Genomic DNA, 21,449 nt, shown 5'->3' with positions numbered 1-21,449 from the left:
AATTGCAGAAAATATCCACGGCGCAGGCCGTCCAAGGATGCGAGGATGCCAAACTGCCGTTTGACGCCAGAAAAACCGCGCGGCCGAGGATTGCGGCTTGCCGGTCGGGAGTTTCGCCACAACTGACCAAGGCTCCAGCTTGACCGGCGCCGATCCTTTACCCCATCCGCACCGAGATCTTCGTTGCATGTGGCACGCATCCTCCGAGAATCGTCACTGCTACCACATCATGATCCGGGGGTGAGATCATGGCTAGAACCCGTCGAAGCAGTAACATTGAGGGTCCTTCCTGCACCCCGACCCCGGAAACATGCCACCCGAGGTGCCATGCGTGCCATGATCAATACCTATCCGGACATCATACGGCGTTCGAATTTGGGCCAGGCACGCGAGGTGTACTTGTGCGTACCATCAGTGCTATGAGACCAGCATGCCCGTATTGCCGAGTGCATCAGACCTCTGAAGGCGTGACCGATTCACAGCTTCATTGACGACCGACCAGCACCTAAGACGCCCACCAGCACCTGTCTGCTACAAGTGCAACCCAATCGGACGGGTACGTCGCCGTGATAGCACGGCGCCTCGTCTTCAGACGCTAAGGCTGGTCTGGCAGCTTCCTCCGCGGCTAGTCTGCCGTTACAGGACACAATTGAATTAGCTAATGTAGCCTACAGTGGCCCGGTGCAGATGAAAGGAGAAACGGCACTCGACCGAGAGACTGGGTATGAAGTCGCTGCGTACCGCATCATCTTGGCGTTGCATTACCTCATCATCTCGTTGAAGTGGCACCAGTGGTTGGTTTGAATTCCGTCACTCAAAGACGGCCCCTAGATAGCGGCATATGCCGATTTCTATGTCACTGACAATACCTAGGTATACAGCACCTCAAACGATGATCAGCCAAGAACGCTGATGACAAGGCGGCTCAAGCTTCAGCACTCCCTCTAGGCAACATGCCAACTCAAGCACTTGGGCGCTTGGCCAGGAGCCGCGGCTGCATGAGGAGAAGCAGTCACTCGAGACGAGCACATACAGGTGACATCGCCTTGACATATAATTCGACCCTCAGACGAAAGACACGCAAGTGCGGTCTCCTAATTCAAAGGTCGAAGCCTCGTTTCTTCGCAACCAGAGCCAGATTCCGCTTAGTGTAGTCGGGCCGACAACTCTCAACGTCAGTGCTTGCTCGGTTCAGAATGCCCGAGCTACAGAGACCGTCGTCCAAAGCCATTGAGTTCGATACTGGACCTCGACTTAGAGTCTCGACTTTGACAGTTCTGTGCATCACCGTCTGACTTGATCTCGACCGTGCGCCGCGGTGGCAACGCACAATCTGTCGCTTTGAAGGATTGTGTGCGATGTCGTTCGCCAGGTGGTCCATGTCTACAAGCCCAGCGCCTAGCAATTTTGAGACTGGCTGCACAGTAGCACACTTCATCTCGTTGGAGGAGCCGTCTCCGAGACCCTGGGCGGTGATGCTAGTGTGTGCAACCACATCAGCGACCCTTGTCGTTACAAGCCACACACTAGATGCAACATCAGCCACGTCTAACCCGAATGCACAACGATTCTCTGTAAATCCCATGCACGTCTGACGACGATTTACATAGGCCATTTGATATTTCTATATAAACTCATCTCAGCTAGAAAGGGCAATATGCCTGACGTAATCCCGGCCATGGCTATTCTCGAGATGGCAAATCCCCTGATCTGCCGAGAACTAGCCAAATATCCTCTCGAGTACCGTCATATCGGCATCCTCTCCACAATCGGCATGGACCGAAGATAAGATGCTTTTTTCCCGTCTTGGGGTGACACGCCTCCTCCAAGCTCAAGCCCGTTCAGGTCGTATTAAGACGAATAATTCCCTGTAATGCTCACCAGCAATGCAGCAAGGGTTCAGCTCTCCAGGCCTGCGACGTACTGGCCCGTAGTCCGTCCCTTCTTTGCACTACGCCCAGAGGATCAGCATACGTCTCCGGTGGCAAACAGACCACCTGTTGCGTTGGAAGCTGAGATCTTGGGCGGTGCCCGGTGGCTTGTGGGTGGTGGGTTCAGAGAGGAGACCTTTGCAGAGTAAGCTTCCGACGACGATCGCATCTCGAAACTCTCTGGGCCCATCGCGGCATTGCATCTGAAGAGGAGAAGCTTATGCTAGATTACGAATCAGCTGTTCGACGTTAGCTGTCAATAGCCCCCCTTCCAGCCCTAGGCGGTTCCGTAGTACAGCGGTATATCAAAGTAGATCGAGAATTCAATAACCTTGTATCGTACAATTGTGGCAATGACAGACAACAAACTGCAGAGAGCTCCTCTACTCGGATGGCCTCCCCGATAGCCCAGGCACCCAGGTTTGGGTCAGGTGGTCTTTGAGGCCAGGGGTACTGGAAGCTGCAATCTTTGCTTCGTTCAAGCTACCAATGATACCCCGTTCGACAGCCTCCCCGATGAAAGGCATCTCCGTCGTTACCCTGCATCAACCGCCAAGCTATGCGGTGCTCGCGGTTCTGGCTCTTCGAAACCCTGGCAAGGGCTCCCAACTTCCAAGGAAGCCTTCGGCCTTTGATACGGAGGACCCGGACCTGCCGCTACCGCGTGACAGTTAACACTACCTCAACGTCTAAGACCGTTGTCGCTACCGATATCCCGGATTGCTCGATAGATTGGGTACGTCGGCGAAAGGCCTAGCTGGCTCCCTTGGCGTGACTGTGCTCGAGGGAGACAAATACCGACCTACAGATACACACACTTCACGCAGAGACAGAGGGTGAGGGAGGCCAATACCAGAACCCTACCAGGCGGTTATCTCAAACAGCGGGCGCCGAGTACGCGGTATTTTTGCCACGCTCTATTGGTCCCGCGCGATCCCCACGAGAGCCTCCGTGCTTTTCGTGCCTCGCTGTCTCGGTCCAGCCCGTACCGTATGTAGTCTGACAGGAACGGGCGGCCCAATGGCCAATACCCGTCCCGGATGTTCTCCCTCCTCTGATGTCTGTCCGCCTTCGCTTGCGCTTAGCGCTGTTCCCTGGGCTCTACCCATGCCCCAAATGTTTAGAGGGCTCGCTTTCCCGAGGATGACCAGCTTTCCCAGTACAGGATGGCAGTGCGAGAGAAGGATGCGAGAGGAACGCCCTGCTATCTGAATGTCTGGTTCGTTAGCACCATGGACGCAAGTCTTACGAAGCGAAATATCAAATATCACCCCAATTTCAAGCGATGTTGGGGGATGGTTCTCCAAAGGGGAAAGTTGGAACATTGAAGCATCCGATCCGTCATTCCGTATTCGTACTCGTCCCTGTTAGACTTTCCCTCCGTCATCTATATGGCCTGGCGCATACACCGTGGGAGCTGTGTGGCATCACATGCGGCGGAAAAGGGGTCAAAGACCATCGGTTCGTCCTGGGGAGCCGATGCGTTGTGCGAGGCGAGATGAGATATCCCTGCCTGCATTCCTCTATTTCCGCATGCTTATTCCGGGTCAGAGCGAACGACCTACCAGAGCTTCGAGATGGTCCCGCAACGTGAGATTGACAGAGGAGCTACCCATATCAAGTGCGAATGGAACTTTGGTATGCTGTGAATACGCAGGCTTGAGATTGAACCGCGTACGATGATTGATCAGCTGAACAACTGCCTCTTTGGCATTGCTACCTGTCTGTATTGTACAACGCCCCCAACCGCAAGACTTCCCCCAAACCCCATCATGACCTTAATCCTTCTTCAGGGGAAGGAGGACCTCCTCGATGCCGTTCTTGGTGATGACCATCATTTGCAGGTGGTCACCGACCTCAATGTGTCTCTCGACCGCTCCGTCAAACGCATCCTTGACCAGGATCTCAGCCTCCTTGCGCTCCAGGGGAACGCGGGGACGCTCCTGCAGCTCGTGGCCTACACCGCTGCCCGGCACATACTGGTTCTTGAAGTTGACCTGGTTGTCGAGGAATGGTGTGATCAAGCTGGCGGCGGCACCACCAGCACGGGACTGCTCCCTCTCGTAACTTCCGACGGGATCGTAGGAGAAGACGGCGCCGACGCCCTCCTCATCGAGGCCACCGAGGATGGCGTAGACGTAGTAGGGGAAGAAGCGCTTCTGGTAGAGGATCGTCGAGAGACGCTTCGCGCAGGCTGTGACGCTCATGGGCTTGCCATGGCGGTAGCGGTAGATCTTGCAGATAGTGTCGAGGCGGTCCTTGAGGGCCTCGCCGTCGGCAGCAAAACCGACGACGGAGAGCATGATTGTCGCATCTTCTTGTGTTGAGGTGGTGCCGCCGATCTTGAAGACCTTGGGTGTGTATCTGGAGTTGATGCTGTAGCCCGAGGTGCTACGGGTGTCGCCGGCCACGATGGCGAAGTCGGCGCCGGCGATGGCGAGGGTCGAACCACCGTTGTCCGTGTAGCTGCAGCACAAGGTAGGTTAGCTTTCGGGCACATTGGGAGAGTCGAGGGAAGCTTCGTACGGGTTGAAGCGGTGCTGTCTGAACTCGCCGTGGGCGGTCTTGGGGGCCTCGGAGAAGGAGTAGTTGGGCCCGTTCATCAGGGGATTTTGGCTGAACATAGCCATGGTTGCGGTATCTGAAGGTAAATGGAGCTTATTCGTTATTGGTCGTGATGGAAATGTCGGTCGTCAAAAGGGTGGTTATCGTCAATTCGATGAGGTTCGTTCGTTGGTGGGGTTAGGTTGATGGGACGTCGTCGCTTTGATTGAGGTTCAAGGCTGCTACTGCTGAGTGCTCCGATGCACGCGTCAAGCTGGCAGCCTTGCTGAGCGGGTGGTGGTTGGCAGGGGTAGCTAGCTCACCTGATGACTAAGTCAGAACAGCTCAGGAATGGCAGGTGCTGTGCAGGGATGTGGCTGCTCACGAAAGGGAAATTTGGGGGGAGGCTTGCAGACAGCACTAAGGAGGTATCGTCACTGTGCAGCAGCCAGCAATTAGACGCGAATTCCAAGGAAAACCTCCTCATCGCGAAATGCTTCAATAAATCACGAAAACAACCAAATCCTTGGAAAATCGAACAAATCCTTTCGCTACGGGGTCTAGTGCCCTACGATTCCCTCCAAAATGACCCGCGACATTCGGCAGCGGGCGCTGGAGAAGATCGCGTCGCTCTCGGCTGCCAGCTCGCGTACGTCGTTCGACCGATCTGATCTCGACCGATTGTGCAAGGCAACTCAAGCCGCTGGGAAGGGTGTCAATGGCTATTCCGGAAAACAGAACTCGTCGTCTCTCGGGAGATGTCCTATGGTAGTGCACTGCTTCTCTACAAACCCATGCGATTGATGTTTTTGTATCTCGCAGTGAACCGTGGCTAACAAGCCTCCTATTTCTACAGACAATTCGCGAATTCGAGGTCCTGCTGTCGCTATGCAAAGCCGCGCCGGCCATTCAGACGAGCCAGAGCGCTCAGAAACTCGCCCATCAATTGATACCCTATGTTCTCGAGGCCCATGTCCAGGTGTTTGTTCCGTCGCCCTTCTTCAGAAAGGTCGAGCCATCGCCGACGGAGGCACTGGCGTTCCACGTTACGGCCGCGCTGCTGTCCCTGGGTTCCCACTACGATGACCTGCACGAGATGATTTCCGACAACATCTGGGCCTTTGTCAATGCCTGTGATCATGCGGCGGATCACACTGTTCCCCCTCAAGCAGATGATGAAGACCCGAACTTAGAGGACGCCATCAGGACAGCTACGATTGCAGTCTCGCTTCTTGGCTTCCTCGATGCGGCGTCGGCACAAGCGGATTTCTGGAGGGCTGGAGGTAGACTGGCACTTGTTCAGCGGTTCCGAGATATCCTCTCAGAGTCGTTCTTGGTTGCTGTCGAGACGGCCTTTTCCACGATCAGGAACTCACAATCCTCGGACCGCCATGCTAGAGAGTGGAAAAGATACTTGCGCCACTACTCTGCTGCAGGACGACCCCTCGGAGCCATTCTGCTTCAGAGAAGTTACATGTGGCTTCTTGTCTCTGGCACCTCGCTTTTGGTCACCGACGCATCCCTCTTGCGCGGCACGCACATACTCGACCTGCTCATGTCAGGGGATGGTGCATTCAGACCAGGCTCTCCACGTAGTCCTGATGCGGATTATCGGTCCCTCGACATGTACACCACGGTAGCCGTTGACCAGATGAACTATCTCGAGGCCGGCGAAGACTACCTCAAGCTTGGGTCCTCTTGGCAGCAGAGACTGGCGTTTGCAGTGAAATCGGCAGCTCTCATCAGCTACCTCAATTGCTCGCTTATGAACGAGGATGTTGCAGATGTCGATGTCTTGATTAACTGGCTGGAGGAGACACTTGCAGACCCTCTTCAAATGGCGGACGAAAACCTGGCGGCAACCGTCTTGAGGTCGATCGCATTGGTCTGCAAGATCTCCAGGGGATACGCTGCGACCGCTAGTAGACTGCTGCCTCGGTTCATTGTCCAGAGCGCGCCCAACGCTCGCACTGTTGCGGTTGCGTCCAAAAGTCTGGCGTTTGTACTGCAGCTCCTTTCTCATGACGCTGTCATCACAACTCTTTACACATTGGGCAACGTTCTCAGCCCTGGTTCCGATAGATCCATGACGAACGGTACCAACGGTGATCTCGCCGTGGACGCTGCTGCTACGTTGTACCCTAACCGCCACTCGACTGGCAGCAGCATCTCCTTAGCTATCACTGGCGAGGAGGAAACCGCAATGGTGTATGGCAACGTCGTTCAAGCCATTTGTGGTATTGCGACTGCTTGCAATGACGAGAAGATCACTGCCTTGGCGCAGTCCATGTTGCTGCAGAAAATCGACAAAGTCAATAGCAGTGTCGATGCTCAAATCGTCAGCGGTGCTGCCGCTCTGGCGTTGAAGGGCGGACAGCTCGAGTTCCGCTCGCTGTTGAAGGTGTTCTCCAGAATATGTCACATTGGGGTCGTTGGCCACAAGGACTTCCTTCTGGTTGCTGTAAGTGCCTCCCTAACCGTCTTCAAGATTGCCCAAGTCTAACAATCAGTAGGTCATGAAGGCGCGTACATACATCTCAGCGAACCTCCACCGTGGATCTCCCCTTTATGATATTTACTGGGAGCATCTATTGGAAAGCATCATTTCCATGGGCGATGTTCACCAGTCGAATCACACCAAGGAGGCCGATGTTCAGCTGGCTGCACGGGAGATTGCGGAGCTGCTGCATCCCTTGGCTGTCTTCATGTCAACCAACGATCTGGCATTCAACTCTATTACCGATGATGAGTCGCACTCAATGGTCAGAGATGCTTGGTTCAACATTGTTGTCCACGGCTTCACCACGCAAACCGACATGGGCAAGACCTATCTCGATGAGCTTCGAATCATGGCCGTTCATTCGCCCCCTCTGGTTGCCGAACAGCGAGGGGAACAGATTGAGAGTGATATCGAGCTTAACACTGTCCTGCGCCGAGGCATGAGCTCTGATAGAGAGTCGCTGCAGAAGAGACATCTCACTGAATTGATTCCCAACAAGGCTACAGAAATCAAGGGACTAAGTTACCGTAAGGTGATCTTCTTGCACGCCGCTTACTTGGTTGAGAGTCTCCGAGCGGATGCTGGTGATTGCACCAAGGCTCTCTCATACTTCTTGGAGCCTAGCATGCGTAGAGGAGAGGTCAGCAGTACTATGGAGGGCATCGCTGCCGCTGTGGTGGACAAGTATTTGCGCAAGACTCTGGGCGGTACCGATGCTACTTTCTCTGCCCAGTATGCTGCCACCCAGCTCGTTGCCATCTTCTGTGGCTGCTGTCACCGGATTGAGCGAGTCCAGCAAGCAGCCTTCACGTGTGCGGACCGCATTATCACTCAGGTGCCCTCTGCGCTTTGCCACAGGTCATCGCTCTTCGCCTTGCTGGAACTTCTTTCTCTGATGTGGTCGAGCTGCCTGGAAGCCGAGACGGATCTATATGCACCACGATCCAAATTCACCTCTAGCCTCGGAGACGTGTCCGTCGAGCTATCAGACGACTACACCTTCCGCCGCCACACTCTTGACGTACTGAATCGCAGAGCCAAGCAGTGGGTTTCGAGCGTAATCAGCCTGGCACCCCTGGACATCAAGGGTCTTCTTCAGACGTACTTGTCAGAATTCGATGACGAAGGAGCCTATGGTCACATTTCTTTGGGTCGTTCTTTTGCCATTGAGCTTGGTTCCCTCATGCCATCCACCGACCAAAGACTGCAGTCTCTCGACCGAGTCGGAGAGTGCAGCATCAACACTGGATCTGATTTCGTTGCCCAGTACACCACTCGTCAAGAGTACCGATATGGCGAGACTCTACCCGAACGTGGCAACGAACTGGTGAACTTCATGCAACTGAACCGTAGAGCGTCTTTCTTGCAGTCATCGGGATCGAGCGCTAGCGATAGTGCGAACGCCGCCACGGCCCTGGCGCACGTTGAAGCCCGCATCAAGAGCAAGAAGACCACCGCGCTTAACGAGGTTCGCGATATCCTGCGCAGAGCTGCAGCCCTGCTTTGCCGCAGCAACCGGGATGAGTCCGCCGTTGCACATTACCTCGTCAGCATTCCCTTCGCCATGTTCACAAAGCAGTCTATCAAGCTGGGCGTTTCCTTGTGGTTGGGCGTGATGAACGAGAACCCACGCCTCGAGCCTAGACTTCTTACCGAAATTGCCCAACAATGGGAGGCGACCATCCAGAGCGGCCTCGGGCTGTTCAGCCATGCCATGTCGTAGGTCATATTGGCCTCTACCTCTAACACAGCTAACAGATTCCCAGGCATCCTGACCCTTTTTTCCTGAAGGAAGAGTTCGCGCCCAGTGACCTCGAGGCATTGGCCAAGCGCAAGCAGCAGGTGCACAATTTGCTGTCACCTCACATGAGGCTGTTACAATTCTTCGCCAGCCACTTTAATGCCACCCGCTTGGGTAGCCCGGATGTCCAACGAGTCTTCCTGCGCATGCTCGATGTCACTCTGGATGCTGTGCGATCGTCAACGCCTCACCCGATGGCACGAGAACTGCGGTTTCAGATCGTATTGTTCGGACTGAAGGTGCTGCATGTCTGTACCACCATTGGTGCCATCGCTCAATGGCGATTCAAGGAGAAGATTTTGTCCGCCGCGCTCAGCTGGTTCCGTTACGCTCCAAGATGGTCTTTCGGGAGCAATATCCTGCAGCTGAAGACAGAACTTCGTCTCTTGACCGACATCGTGGCGGCATTAAAGCATGTTGCATTCATTGGAGCAAACGCTGCGGACACGATCAAGTCCCTACAGGCCAAGGAGCAACTGCTCATTTTCCTCCTCGAAAGCGAACAAACCCGTTTGTCGGTGTGGGTTCATCCACTCGGCGAGCCCTCCAAGGCCCATGGACAAGCTAACAAGGCTACTATTGAGGTACGTGGTGAAATTTGCAATGCAGGAATGTCACTAACAATAAGTGCAGACTGCCCTCGCCCCCCTTATCCGTGTTGCTTGGGCCGAAGACCCTTCTATCGCTATCGAGCTGGTTACTCGATTCCCCTACCCACGTGTTCAACGCGAGGTGAGATGGTTGTTGATCAACTTCCCACAGAAGGCCATCTCAGAGCCGGAGGGTCTTCCCATTCTTCTGGGTGGCTCTTTGCCCAACGACGTTAGCTTCCAGCTGAAGGTAAGTGACACCCTTGGCTCCCTATAGTCTGATACTGATCACCGTAGTATCTGTTGTTCTGGTCGCCGGTGAATCCGATCACAGCTGCCACCTATTTCCTGCCTGCGTATCGGAACCATCCATTCCTTATCCAGTACGCAATGAGGGCAATGGAAAGCCACTCCAGCGATGTAACTTTCTTCTACGTTCCCCAAATCGTGCAGACGCTGCGCTACGACGCACTGGGCTATGTGGAACGGTACATCCTGGAGACCGCTCAGTTTTCGCAGCTGTTCGCGCATCAAATCATCTGGAACATGAAGGCGAACGCCTACAAGGATGATGATGCGACTATCGTGAGTTCGGCGAGACTCTTGTGGTTATGCGTGACGCTAATAACGTAACAGCCTGACGCAATCAAGCCTACGCTCGACAAGGTTATGGAGAAGATGATTGCAAGCTTCTCTGATGTGGACAGGACCTTCTACGAGCGAGAATTTGCCTTCTTCGACGAGGTCACAGATATTTCAGGCAAACTGAAGCCATATGTAGGCCGGCCCAAGCCGGAAAAGGCGCAGAAGATCGAGGAGGAACTGCGCAAGATCAAGGTTGAGATTGGCGTTTACCTGCCCAGTAACCCCGATGGTGTCGTGATCGGTATCGATCGCAAGTCTGGTAAGCCTCTCCAGAGTCACGCTAAGGCGCCCTACATGGCAACGTTCCGCATCAAGAAGAACAAGGGTAGCCTGGAAGATGTCAACGACATGCTCGAGGAAGTCAACAAGAAGGACTCGGTACCGGCGCAGGAAAACACCATTGAAGTCTGGCAGTCTGCTATTTTCAAGGTCGGCGATGACTGCAGACAGGACGTGCTTGCCCTGCAGATGATTGCGGCCTTCCGAGGCATTTTCCACAACGTCGGCCTGGACGTTTACGTCAACCCGTACCGCGTCACAGCCACGGCCCCTGGTTGCGGTGTCATTGACGTGTTGCCCAACTCCGTCTCCCGCGATATGCTCGGCCGCGAGGCCGTCAACGGTCTCTATGACTACTTCATCTCAAAGTACGGCAACGAAGACTCGCTCCGCTTCCAGCAGGCGCGCAGTAACTTTGTCAAGAGCATGGCCGCCTACTCCATCATCTCCTTCCTGCTGCAATTCAAGGATAGACACAACGGAAACATCATGATTGACGACGCGGGCCACATTCTGCACATTGACTTTGGCTTCTGCTTCGACATCGCCCCTGGAGGCATCAAGTTCGAGCGCGCGCCCTTTAAGCTGACGACGGAGATGCTGGCCGTCATGGGCGGCAGCCCGCACCACCAGGCCTTCAAGTGGTTCGAGGAGCTCTGTGTAAAGGCCTTCCTCGCGTCCCGCCAGCACTGCGAGAAGCTCAGCCAGATTGTCCTGCTCATGATGGACTCTGGCTTGCCGTGCTTCAAGCCCGAGAGCGTGCAGCACTTCAAGGAGCGCTTCGTGCTGGAGCGGAGCGAGCGCGAGGCGGCTGACTTTGTCAAGGACCTCATCCGCAGGAGCGCAAACAGCTACTCGACTGGTGTCTATGATCAGTTCCAGCTGCTTACCAACGGTATTCCCTACTAGTCTGGGCTTTGCATGAGATGTGGGATATGAAGGAGGAGGATGGTGATGATGAAAGTGGGAAAGGATTCTTGTTTGGTTTCAAAAAATTTGTTTACGCCCTTGTCCACCTTTGTTCATTCGCTGCTGCTACCCGCCTCTATGGAATCCTTTGCTTGAGATATCGTACACGGTTCCTCGCGCCGCACGCCGCACGCCGCCCGTCGCACCAATGACACCACACGCCTGTGCAGTGATTCACTGCATAGACCGGACCTCCTCCGCCCTTTGATAGAAACAGCAGTCGTACTAATATTAATACAAACGTGGGAGATGATTATTATTTTTTTTCGCTTCAACTTTGCGCCACACTACAGCCATCCCTACTTAGTACCCTGGTTGCTTGCGTTCCCTTGTCTTAGCTACTTTCTACCTCCGCCGTCCCCTCTGAGGCCCAGCTACACTCCTTGTCGTCGATCGACAATCCAAACATACCAAAAGATTCATGCTTGAAACTTTTGGGGGGTTCTCAAACAAACCGACATTCAAGACCCTGTCGATCCCCACACTGACGGGACGGAAGGGAGAGTGGGAGAACAGCCACCCCTTGTTCTTTTTGCAGCCAACCAAATATACCGAGAAAATAACCTTGAAAATATACAACACTGGCCATGAACCACTAACTCGCTTTGAAAATGCTAATCCACCCAAGATGCTGCCTTTTTTTGTGACCTGATCCTTCTTTTTATAGTTTGTTTCCCCAGCCTCGTAATCCTGTTTACCTTGCGCCATAGCGCCCACTCTTTCCCGCCCTGGAATGGTCATCTACCGACACTCCCAACCGGTACAAGAGATGCGGAGATATTGAGAAGACTGTTGACAAGGGCTACCGAGATAAAGCCCGTACTTAGTATTACAGAGTTTTGTTTCATGCAGCACTGCTTTGGCTGCATGGTTATTGAGTGATGTGCGTGTCAACGTTGTATGTTGCGTAATCGACATGCACAAAGGCGCGGTCGACAATGGGCACCGACTCGAGGAAGTAGGTCAGAACTTCACTGAGATCGTGGCTATCCTTCAGAGGCATATTGGCATTGAGAACAATGTCGACCTCGACGAACAGCTTGTCGCCCGCGTGGTAGGCCCGCAGATTCTGGATCTGTCTGATGGACGTGGCGAAGCGCATGGTGAGGTAGAGGACTATTAAAGTGGTGAAGTTAGTTCATAGTTGACTTCACTGAATGTACAATGCATCGACTGGTCGACTGGCTCTACAGCTGGCAGTATGTAGCTAGGCTTAGGATGAAGGGGAAGAGGAAAAGAGGAAACAAAGACATGACAAGGGGTGTTATAACAGGGTCTAAGTATAGAAAATGTGGGGGAGGCGAAACGGCAAGGTAGAGGGCAGGAGAAGGGACAAGGGACAAGGGACAGCAGAGGAAGAAAAGAGGTTACGCACGGAGATTTCTCTCATCCGAAGTCGCCGAAAAGCCCGTCAGGTTTCGGACATGGTGCATCGAGGTTCCGCTCCAGTTGACAATGACGACGAGAGACAGCAGAAGACCGCCGAGCGCATCCAGCCACCAAATTTTGGCAAAGTAGCCAACGATGGGGAACAAGATGGAGCCAGTATTGAAGATAACATCGGTCATAGCATCGTCGGCCCTGCAAGATGGAGAAAAACATAGAGTTAGTTATGAAAGTTCCCCATATTCCGTGATAGGCGCCGATCAGGAGGCGGCTACGTAAACCCGTTGCGACGCAAACGCTGAGGTTACGACGAAAGAGGAGCAGGGTGTCAGATCAACTTACAACGCCCGAACGCTCGAATTCTTGATGAGACGACACCAGAGCCAGCACAAACCCTTGATCACCACAGTACCAACCATAATGGAGATGGCCGGAATGCCGCTGTAGTTTCCGCGAGGTTAGCATTGCGTATTCACGAATATTGCGGAGCGGGACTCGATGAGTAGCAGCAGCGAGTGAGACGTACAGCTGAACAATTTCATGGTCGGGCGACATGAGACGCTGGATAGCTTCGAGAGCGACCTGGCAGAAGGATGTAACCATTACGATGGAGAAAACCAGCACGCCAAGAGGCTCGAGACTGTAGCGAGTCAGCACGCGGCACGGAATGCAACACGGAGGCAGCATCGCGACAAAAAGCTAAGGGGGCAAATTGATACTTACCGCTGTCTGCCCACGGGATATGAATGCTGGTCATTTTGGCTGGCGGCAATGAGCCTAGTCGTCGTCCACACAATTGCTGTGCTGAGGAAGTCTAGAACCGCGTCTACCAAACTGGCGAGTACGGAGACGGAGGGAACGGAGAAGACAACGAGAATTTTTCCAATCAGCAAAGCTGCGTTGGCGATGAAATTGACCCAAATGGCGAGAGTGACGATTGGGTCACTGCTGTCGAGGTCGGTGTCCTCGAGCCATGGGATCTCGGGCTTGGGCTGATCGGCTAAACCTTCCTCCTCGTCATGGCCATTGAGAAGTGGGGTCGCCTCGGTGGACCGAAAAATGTCCTTGGGTTTGCGTTTCGCCTTTTGCTGTATGCTGTTTGCCGAGCTACTCTGCTCCGTGCTGCTGTTTTGGGCTGAAGCAGTAGTGCTGCCGTAGGTGAGGCCGCCTCTGGACGGTGGTGAGGTGGGAGTTGGCGACTCCTCGGTAATGGTCTGGGGAACATCGACTGGGCGGTAGGCCGAGGCGTCTAGAGCTTGGTGATACTCGTTGAGCAGATCGTGGGGCACGGATGAATCCAAGAGCTGGTCGATATATAGGTACATGCGAATCAAATCGTTGTTTCTCTCGTAATATTCCCGGCTTGAGGAATTGGCAATGCGCGTCAGCAATCCGCAACTCAACTCGCAACTAATACATGCCAAGTAGGTGGTCGACGGAGTACGGGAGTAAACTAGGAACCCCGACTTGCACCTGGACCGACCCAGGACGGCATGATTGCACAGCAGAAACTCACATATGCTTTGGCATAACCTCAAGCTCGGCCTCCGTCTTCCAATAGCGCTCCCATTGATAGCGCGGGTTGCTGTTCCCGATAAGGCGCATGCTCCTCATCTGAGGGCCGAAAATGAGTTCGCTTAGACGGCGCTCCTCGGCGGCGGAGCGATGATGGTGGTCATCGTCCGAGTCCCTGTGCAGGAAGCCGAGCAGAGAGGTGCTCTCATGTTCCTCTTCTTCGTGACCCAGCTGGTGGTAGGCCGGGCTCTTGAGCGACTCTCGCAGAGTGGCATTGGATCGGTTCCGGATGAGCGAGACCAAGGCGCCGTTGCCTCTGGTGGCCAGAAGTGATGGATCGCTGTCGGCGTTGAGTACTGAGGGACGTTTGAATGAGCCTACTCGAGGGCTGCTCGAGCGATGATCCTGCGGCGAGCTCATCGTGGCCGAAGGGAAAGAAAGAGAGCCAATGACAGCAGTGGTCGAATTGGGGAGGGAGACGACCGGGGAAGAGGGATAGAGAGGAATGGAGTGGAGCTAGGATGACGGGTAGGTAGGTGAAGTGAGATTGAAGTGAAGTAGGGAGAGAGAAGAAAAAGGGAAGAGTAGCCGGCGCGATGCGAGGGAGAAGGCCAAGATAATAGATGAGATTGATAATCTCGTGGTCGGCGTGTTACAGGTAGCTCCAAGCTGTGAATTGACAGGTCCCGGCGCGTGGACGTGTAAAAAAAAAAAGGCGGCCCCCCCAGTGACGGAGTATGCAGTATGGACCCGGAGGGTCTGAGGAGACGAGAGCCGGCAAGGTAAGGTACCTTAAGGTAAGGCAAGGTAAGGCGCGGCGAGACAGTGGGTTGGGGCCTGCCGCTTGGGGGGGTGGCTTGGATGAGGAGGGGACCTTTTCGAAAGCTCACACTCGCGTAGAGCTTCCTGGGGCTACGATTCGACAAACCAAGAGACGCTTGGGGAGCTTCACGGTACGGGCGTTGGCAGACCCGACCAATGTTGTATCGGAGGAGTGGCTACTGGCGTTTGATACCTGCGCAACGCCATGGATTCTGCTGTAGCTTCTCTGGGCGTCCAGGTAAGGTAAGGTAAGATCCTAAGGGTATCCGTACCTGAGGTATGTTTGGAGAGAGAGAGAGAGAGAGAGAGAGAGAGAGAGAGAGAGAGCTCTTCCTCCTTCTGTGTGTGTCTCTCCTTCTCTCGCTCTTCCTCTTCGACTACCTAGGTATTTCGCTGCCCAGATGGGCAATGAGGGAGCTCCCCTATCACCATCGAGGCAAAGCAGACAGGCAAGGTACCTTACCCTATCTGTACCTACCCATCTATATGTAGTGTACAAATACCTAGTTTCGAATTGCCCTTCCCGTCCACCCGAAGAACGAAACCCCCGATCCTGGCCTCAGCAAGAGAGAAAAAAAAAAGGTTTACCCATTTCCATTTCCAAGAATGCCCCCAGCCAACCAGGTCACGGATTTCCGAATTTGGGGGGGCTACTACGTAGGCAATTGGAAAAAAGACTGGAGCTTTCAGCTGGAAAACGGGGACGACCTCGCGCCAAGTTGCCTTTTGAGCCGGTGTCGGCATTCCGCGCATTGTCTACCCGTGTCTCGTTCTGCTATTGTGAATGGTCCCCCCATCATCCATGGTCCAACCATCTCTTGATGTTGCACAGAGTGCCAGAAACTCCAGAGTCCGTGGGTTGATGAGCACCCTTCAGTCAGCAACTCACACCTTGGGGGGATACTCGAAACTAGGTTTGACCTTTCAGCTGCCGGGTTCCATGACTTCATCGCATAACTTCGCCAGCCCTTCTTTTTACTCTTTCTTCTCTCTGAACTTAACCCGAGCAAGGCACATACGCACACACACATACCTTGTGGGGAGCTCACAGTCGCGCCAATACTTTCTCATCTCATTAGATTGATTCGGCTAGACAGTGAAAAAAGTTGAGGGCAGCCCCCAACGTGGCTAATTAGTGCCTTTCCCACTCGACACAACCTGCCCTTTTACCGCCATTTCCGATCCATTTGGTCCCCCCCGTTTTGCTTCCACTATGTATCCATCCGTACCCCGGCCCGTGTTGCCCCCCATATTGTCCTTGCCATTCCAGAATCAGCCTAGCCGAGCGAGCAACTGACTAAGTTCACGCTTTCTCAGGTACTTGTCTGAACCATTCCCATCACGTACCAAAAGAGAAGCTCTACTCGAGCCCACCGCCAAGATTCAGATCAAACAGTAACTGTTTACTCCCAATTCGCACCCTGCTTTATCCCTTCCCGCCTTGGGTGAGAACTCATCTTTTGAGACTCGTTCCGAGGCGCAGCACATCGGCAAAAGGGACAGTCACGTTGTCTCCGTCTCAACTCCGGCATAAGGGGGAAAAGAGAGGGAAAGGTCTCGGGCACAACGATGGGGGTTTCTTGCGCCGATGTTGCATAGCGCCGTGTCTTGGCATTACGGCATGGTCGATGGTAGCCCAGTAAGGTATACACTTTTACCGTACGAATACTATATCGAGAAACAAAATAGAGAGAGGGAATTGACATTTCGTTTGTTCAAAACGTCAAAAAGACTCAAGAAACCCTAGTTCAACTCCCACGTTTACCCGATTCCTTCAGCCCTGCAATCGTCATTGGCTCCTCATTTTTTCATTTTTTACAAAGGGAGTTGGTTAGTGGTTCCCCTCCCCGGGACCTGCAGAACATCTCAGCAGAGCCGCATCTTCTTCTCATTCGCAGCAACTTTTGGCGAACTCTTTTTTTTTTAAATTTTTTTTTTTTTAATTTTTTTTTTTAAAAAAACCAGTCTGTCCACCATTACCTGATGAGGGGTCCTCCGCTTCGGCTCCGGTTTCCCTTTCATAATCACGACGGCCTTTACTACCCCCCGCGAAAAATATAAGTATGTGATTCGGCCACTGCACGGATGCACCGTATTGCTGACTTTGGCATTGGTTGCTGCTTGGACATTGGCAGGAGGGCCGAACTTGAGCCGATTTGAGGTCTGGGCATGCTTTTCCAACTGATGAATGTTTACGTCCTGCTTTCTCTGGAGCAGAATCACGTCCATGAGAGGTTGATCTTCGATGCCTCCTCTTCGGCGTCTCTTTTTACGATAGACCGCCCTGCTAGACCCAGGTCATCAGCTCCCGACAAGGGCTGCCACAAATGATGACGGGTGGAAGTCTTGGCGGCGGTGACCTGAAATCTCGCGGTCCATTGGCTCAAAGATTTCTTTCATTGAGTGTTCTCTGGAAAACTCGAGCTGAGTAGAGGAGAGCCAAATGGTGTACTCCTGATCCTGCTCCTCGGCACCTTTTCTGGGCCATGTTCTCTCGACACTCGCCTTCATCAGCCATTTAGTTGATGACAGACTCTCTTCCCGATGCAGACACGGCTTGCCCAGGCTCTTCATCATGCCCAATGAGCATCCGCCGCGCCTTTTTCGTAAGTCCATGGCTCCGAGGGCTAACAACCTTCCGACCCTGCTCCTCAGTGTTCGGGAAGCCATCATGGCTGGCTTCAAGAGCTAAACGCTGCTTCTTGAAAGAGACTAGGATTCCAAAACATAGCCAGCCTGGCGCCTAGCAAATGTGTGACTGGGGATGTGTGACGACGTTGAAGTCTTGTGTTACAAGGCATTTCCATCTTTGCCTATTCACCGCTGCTCAGTGCTGCTTCTTCTTTTCCAGAATCTCCTGAACGACCTTGGCGGTGGCCTTGACAATGAGACCGTGTTCAACGCTGTGCATACGTTCTTCGACGTCTGCCAGACTATCGCCCGCGCGAATCTCGACCTCCTCAATGAGAATCTATCATGGCCGTCAGCATATCGTGCAACTGGTAAAGAGAGGGGAGCATCTCAGGAGTAGACGAACAGGCTCTCCACGGTCCACCGTCTCAATAACATAGTGAATCATCGCTCCCGTCCGGTTGTTCTCGAGCTTGCCAGCCTGGAAATCCTCAAACGCCCTGCCAATCGCATTGGCACCATCATAACGGCCTGGCAAAGCAGTGTTAGTCACACCCAATCTTCCAACTTTCACGATTTTCCCTCTCGTCGGCCTCTTCTCATCACCCCCATCAAGGAAGATGAAAACCTACCAGGCAGCGCCGGATGAAGATTAATAACAGGAACCCCAGCAGCCTCCAACGGCCTCAAAAACGGCGCGCTAAACACGTGCATCCAGCCCGCAAGCACAACCAGGTCCGGCTTATCCTCCAGGACGACCTCGGCCAGCGCCGCGTCGTACCGGCTGCGGCCCTCCTTCAGCTTAGCCTCGTCTTTTTCGCCCTTGGCCGTGAAACCGCCCGAGACGAGGTTGAAGTACCGCGTCGGGATGCCCGCTTTCTCCGCCCGCTGGACGGCGTAGGCCGTTTTTCGGTTCACAATCACCTTTTCAATCTTGCTTTGGGACACTGTGCCGTCGGCGACTGCGTTGATGATGGCTTGCAGGTTCGTGCCGGAGCCGGAGCAGAGGACCACGAGGCGGCATTGGTTGGTGGATGATGACATTGTTGGAGATGTGATGAAGTGTGAGATACTGTGGTGTGAGTGAGTTGCCTCTTGGTGAGGAGTGAGGGGGAAGGGGGACTTTAAGGTGAGGTGAGGTTCGAGTCTTGTTCCTTGGAGGGGTAACTCTCGAGATGATTCTGGTTGAGACGGGGTCTCGGGCGATGCCGTTTCTGTGACCAAATTGGTTGTCCTAGTGTGCGAAGGCCGAGTGAAACAAGAGCAGCGACTTTTGAAGCTAGTTTCACAGAGTCCAGGGAGTTTACGCTTCTTCCAGCCTCTTGGGATCTTTGTAGATTTCTTTCTCGGGTTCAGATGTTTGTCATGGGGTTTATGATGTCTCGTTACACAAGGATTCACTTAAAAATTCTTGGGATGTGCTTCCGCTAGAGGTTTAAAAAAAATTCTGTGAGTGCATCTGAGGATGGAGGGCGGGGTAGCTTGTAATTGGTCGGGCAGTCATTCGGAGCGGGAGCCAACCAAAGTGTGGTTTGAAGACGGCGGGGGACCGAACTTTCGGTGCTACCGGTCGCTCTTGCCTGAGTTTTCACTCTGTACCTTCAAGATGAGCACATCAGGCTCACTCTCCTCATCATGAAGGAGTCATGAACACCAACATTGACGAAAAGAAGGCTACGAGATCAATCATGAGAAGCAAGTGATACAAGTGAAGCAATAAAACAAACGCGAGCTCCAATGTCGATTGCTATCCGTCAAAACTTTGGCCGTCATTCGATCTGAGAACCGTTCAATGCTTTCGACCGGACTGTGGATGGCTCTTATGAACATGGTCGTAGCATAGCTTGAAGCAAGAATATTAACAAAAATGGAAGGAACAATCGTTTACTAGAATGCCGGGCTTACCTGGAAAGCCGAGCGCAAAGCCTAGCTAGCGATTGAATCCAGCTCGAGACCACGCCCAAGACCTCTGGCTGGTAGATTGGTCGGGAGGATTTCAATGTTTCCACTCACATGGTAATTGGGCAACAAGCAATATAGTGAGACGGGGTCCAAGAGCTCGTATCTTTTGATGGTATCCATCTCATGATGACAAGTGTTACGTGTATTGAGGAAATACCACGTTCCAAACTCACCGCTTTGTTGGAGTACGAGCATTTCTCCGACAACGGACATGGCCAGTTTGAACGTCTGGAGATAAAAGTCGCTGTAGTATTATCGACACAACGTCTGCGGCGAAAGATGGAGAGCGCAGTTTGCTGCCTTGAAATCGCTTTGGCTCACCCACCGTCCCTAACTTAGCTACATGAGCTTGTTATAACTTATGCCTACCTCTAGGTGTTGACGAGCAATTACTTCGTAGTCTGGCAATGGCAAATAGCCTGCACCAAGTTCCCATGTGGAATAAGAGCTCAAAACAACAATGTGCGTCGCGGCTTGCCCATGCACCCGTGAGCGGCCATCGTCAGATCTGTGATCTCCGACCCCTGCCAACCAGAAGCGCCCGCATGCGCCATACTCGGACGCGAAAGTACACTAGAGGCCCGGCCCCTCAACGGCGGAGAGCAGCAAGACGCCGTTTGACCGTCCATTTCCGCAGGGAGCAAACCTTCCTAACCAGGGGTCAAGTCTGGGGCGGCAAGGCAGCCGACGAGACCAAGACGGACCAAACCAACACGGGTGTTCAAGGCGACATGAATATTCCCCTTTGAGCTTCGCCCTGACATGTATTTGGTAGCAGTGCAGGCTGCGCAACAAATGTACAGAGCTTTAATCCGCCCGCTATTGACGAGGGTGTGCCAGTGTGAGTGTAATCCATTTTCTCTGGAGTGTCTCCCTTTTTCTTGCATCGTGGTGCCGCATTATTGACAGTTGATGAAATCAGATCGGGTCAATAACAAGTTAGTTCGCTGTCATCGGCTCGGATTGGGTCGACCTGTCTCGATTGAATCTCGGCCGTGCCATATTGAGATTGATTTATTGACGGACGGGATTGGCCAAGTTGCTATTTAGTATCAGTCGCCTACTCCGGCCTAGGCTGCGGCCTGTACACACAGCCCAATGCGCAACGGACGGTTGCAGAGCGCGAACGGACGCGATGGTTGTCCTACTGCCTCGACGGACATGTGCGTACGGATGGATGGATACCTTACTTCAAAGTGGGATTGCAAGGCGTCTTCGGCGTGTAGGTACTAGGCGCAGAGGTAAGTAGAATGTGTCTGGCCATGGCTGGTTACGCCAAATCTTCTGGCCACAACAAGTCACTTTTGCTTCTTACATCTACTCGATAGGGCGACTGTCGGGGGGTTGCTTTGCTTGTTACTTGTATCATTCGTTGGGTTCTCCATTGCACCAAATTTCACTGGCAGGATTTCAAGTTGGAATTTTGCTGGAGACGGCAGGCAGGCGTGGCTTCCTAGTCGTGCTAGTATACTATATCTGATGGGAGACCACCCTTAAGAGACGGCGTAAATCTCTTTCCGCTGTCATCTTGCAGGATTTTTTCTGGTACGGCTAGAGAATCCAACGAATGGGCTGGAGTTGCGAGTGGTCGATACGAGGTAACTGGGTACGTGTGCGGAAAATAGAAGCTGGAAAAAGTGATTGACGTTCACAACAAGTCGGCACCCCTGCAGGGTAGTGGAGAGGTGTGAGTTGGTCCGTTCCAGGTTGAAGACCCTCAACAGCGGCCTTCCAAGTTCCAGATGATTTTGAGTCTTGACTCTTGAGGCCTGAGGGGTGTCGCGAGTGGCAGCCTTGGAGTGCTAAGAGTTTATACTCATCCAGACTCCAGAGTCCAAGAGAGACCGCGTCACTATCAAACCTTCCATGTAGAC

The 21,449-nt window shown here is 53.4% G+C and overlaps 6 protein-coding genes across 6 annotated transcripts; 2 read left to right on the top strand and 4 right to left on the bottom strand.

Moving 5' to 3' along the window:
• Positions 1 to 1,099: 1,099 nt before the first annotated feature.
• Positions 1,100 to 1,615, bottom strand: BDP55DRAFT_629820 (uncharacterized protein; the record flags this gene model as incomplete). Its single annotated transcript, XM_060572068.1, has 1 exon — positions 1,100 to 1,615. One exon carries the CDS (start codon positions 1,613 to 1,615, stop codon positions 1,100 to 1,102), a length of 516 nt encoding a protein of 171 aa, XP_060431908.1.
• A 258-nt stretch (positions 1,616 to 1,873) lies between these two features.
• On the top strand, positions 1,874 to 2,606 carry BDP55DRAFT_726602 (uncharacterized protein; the record flags this gene model as incomplete). The annotated part of the gene is made up of 2 exons (XM_060579170.1): positions 1,874 to 2,076; positions 2,306 to 2,606. 2 exons carry the CDS (start codon positions 1,874 to 1,876, stop codon positions 2,604 to 2,606), a joined length of 504 nt encoding a protein of 167 aa, XP_060431907.1.
• Positions 2,607 to 3,482: 876 nt separating this feature from the next.
• Positions 3,483 to 4,804, bottom strand: BDP55DRAFT_60398 (proteasome A-type and B-type). Its single transcript, XM_060571079.1, has 3 exons — positions 4,799 to 4,804; positions 4,458 to 4,723; positions 3,483 to 4,397 (listed from the first exon to the last, which is right to left on the bottom strand). The coding sequence occupies exons 2-3, from the start codon at positions 4,559 to 4,561 to the stop codon at positions 3,710 to 3,712; spliced, it is 792 nt and encodes a 263-aa protein (XP_060431906.1). The 5' UTR covers positions 4,562 to 4,723; positions 4,799 to 4,804; the 3' UTR covers positions 3,483 to 3,709.
• A 256-nt stretch (positions 4,805 to 5,060) lies between these two features.
• BDP55DRAFT_726600 (phosphatidylinositol 3) lies at positions 5,061 to 11,199 on the top strand (the record flags this gene model as incomplete). The annotated part of the gene is made up of 7 exons (XM_060579169.1): positions 5,061 to 5,243; positions 5,332 to 6,936; positions 6,989 to 8,694; positions 8,742 to 9,360; positions 9,410 to 9,616; positions 9,664 to 9,951; positions 10,003 to 11,199. The coding sequence occupies 7 exons, from the start codon at positions 5,061 to 5,063 to the stop codon at positions 11,197 to 11,199; spliced, it is 5,805 nt and encodes a 1,934-aa protein (XP_060431905.1).
• Positions 11,200 to 12,020: 821 nt separating this feature from the next.
• Positions 12,021 to 14,738, bottom strand: BDP55DRAFT_60607 (cation efflux family protein). The gene is made up of 6 exons (XM_060571113.1): positions 14,162 to 14,738; positions 13,369 to 14,007; positions 13,172 to 13,285; positions 12,988 to 13,086; positions 12,635 to 12,840; positions 12,021 to 12,375 (listed from the first exon to the last, which is right to left on the bottom strand). Exons 1-6 carry the CDS (start codon positions 14,578 to 14,580, stop codon positions 12,131 to 12,133), a joined length of 1,722 nt encoding a protein of 573 aa, XP_060431904.1. The 5' UTR covers positions 14,581 to 14,738; the 3' UTR covers positions 12,021 to 12,130.
• A 3,071-nt stretch (positions 14,739 to 17,809) lies between these two features.
• Positions 17,810 to 18,657, bottom strand: BDP55DRAFT_692351 (phosphoribosylglycinamide formyltransferase; the record flags this gene model as incomplete). Its single annotated transcript, XM_060577108.1, has 3 exons — positions 17,810 to 17,953; positions 18,020 to 18,144; positions 18,246 to 18,657. 3 exons carry the CDS (start codon positions 18,655 to 18,657, stop codon positions 17,810 to 17,812), a joined length of 681 nt encoding a protein of 226 aa, XP_060431903.1.
• Between the last annotated feature and the right edge of the window lie 2,792 nt (positions 18,658 to 21,449).

This window comes from Colletotrichum godetiae, assembly GCF_030913485.1.
Source record: "Colletotrichum godetiae strain CBS 193.32 chromosome Unknown BDP55scaffold_12, whole genome shotgun sequence".
NCBI lineage: Eukaryota > Fungi > Ascomycota > Sordariomycetes > Glomerellales > Glomerellaceae > Colletotrichum > Colletotrichum godetiae.
The sequence above is the reverse complement of the archived record's forward strand: the minus strand, read 5'-3'. Positions and strand labels throughout refer to the sequence as shown.

Coding starts and splice junctions, on each gene's coding strand:
- BDP55DRAFT_60398 (XM_060571079.1), bottom strand. CDS start 4,561: ATGGCTATGTTCAGCCAAAATCCCCTGATGAACGGGCCCAACTACTCC. Junction 4,398..4,457: donor AGACAGCACCGCTTCAACCC/GTACGAAGCTTC, acceptor CTTGTGCTGCAG/CTACACGGACAACGGTGGTT.
- BDP55DRAFT_60607 (XM_060571113.1), bottom strand. CDS start 14,580: ATGAGCTCGCCGCAGGATCATCGCTCGAGCAGCCCTCGAGTAGGCTCA. Junction 14,008..14,161: donor GAGGTTATGCCAAAGCATAT/GTGAGTTTCTGC, acceptor CAATTCCTCAAG/CCGGGAATATTACGAGAGAA. Junction 12,376..12,634: donor TTCGGATGAGAGAAATCTCC/GTGCGTAACCTC, acceptor CCACTTTAATAG/TCCTCTACCTCACCATGCGC.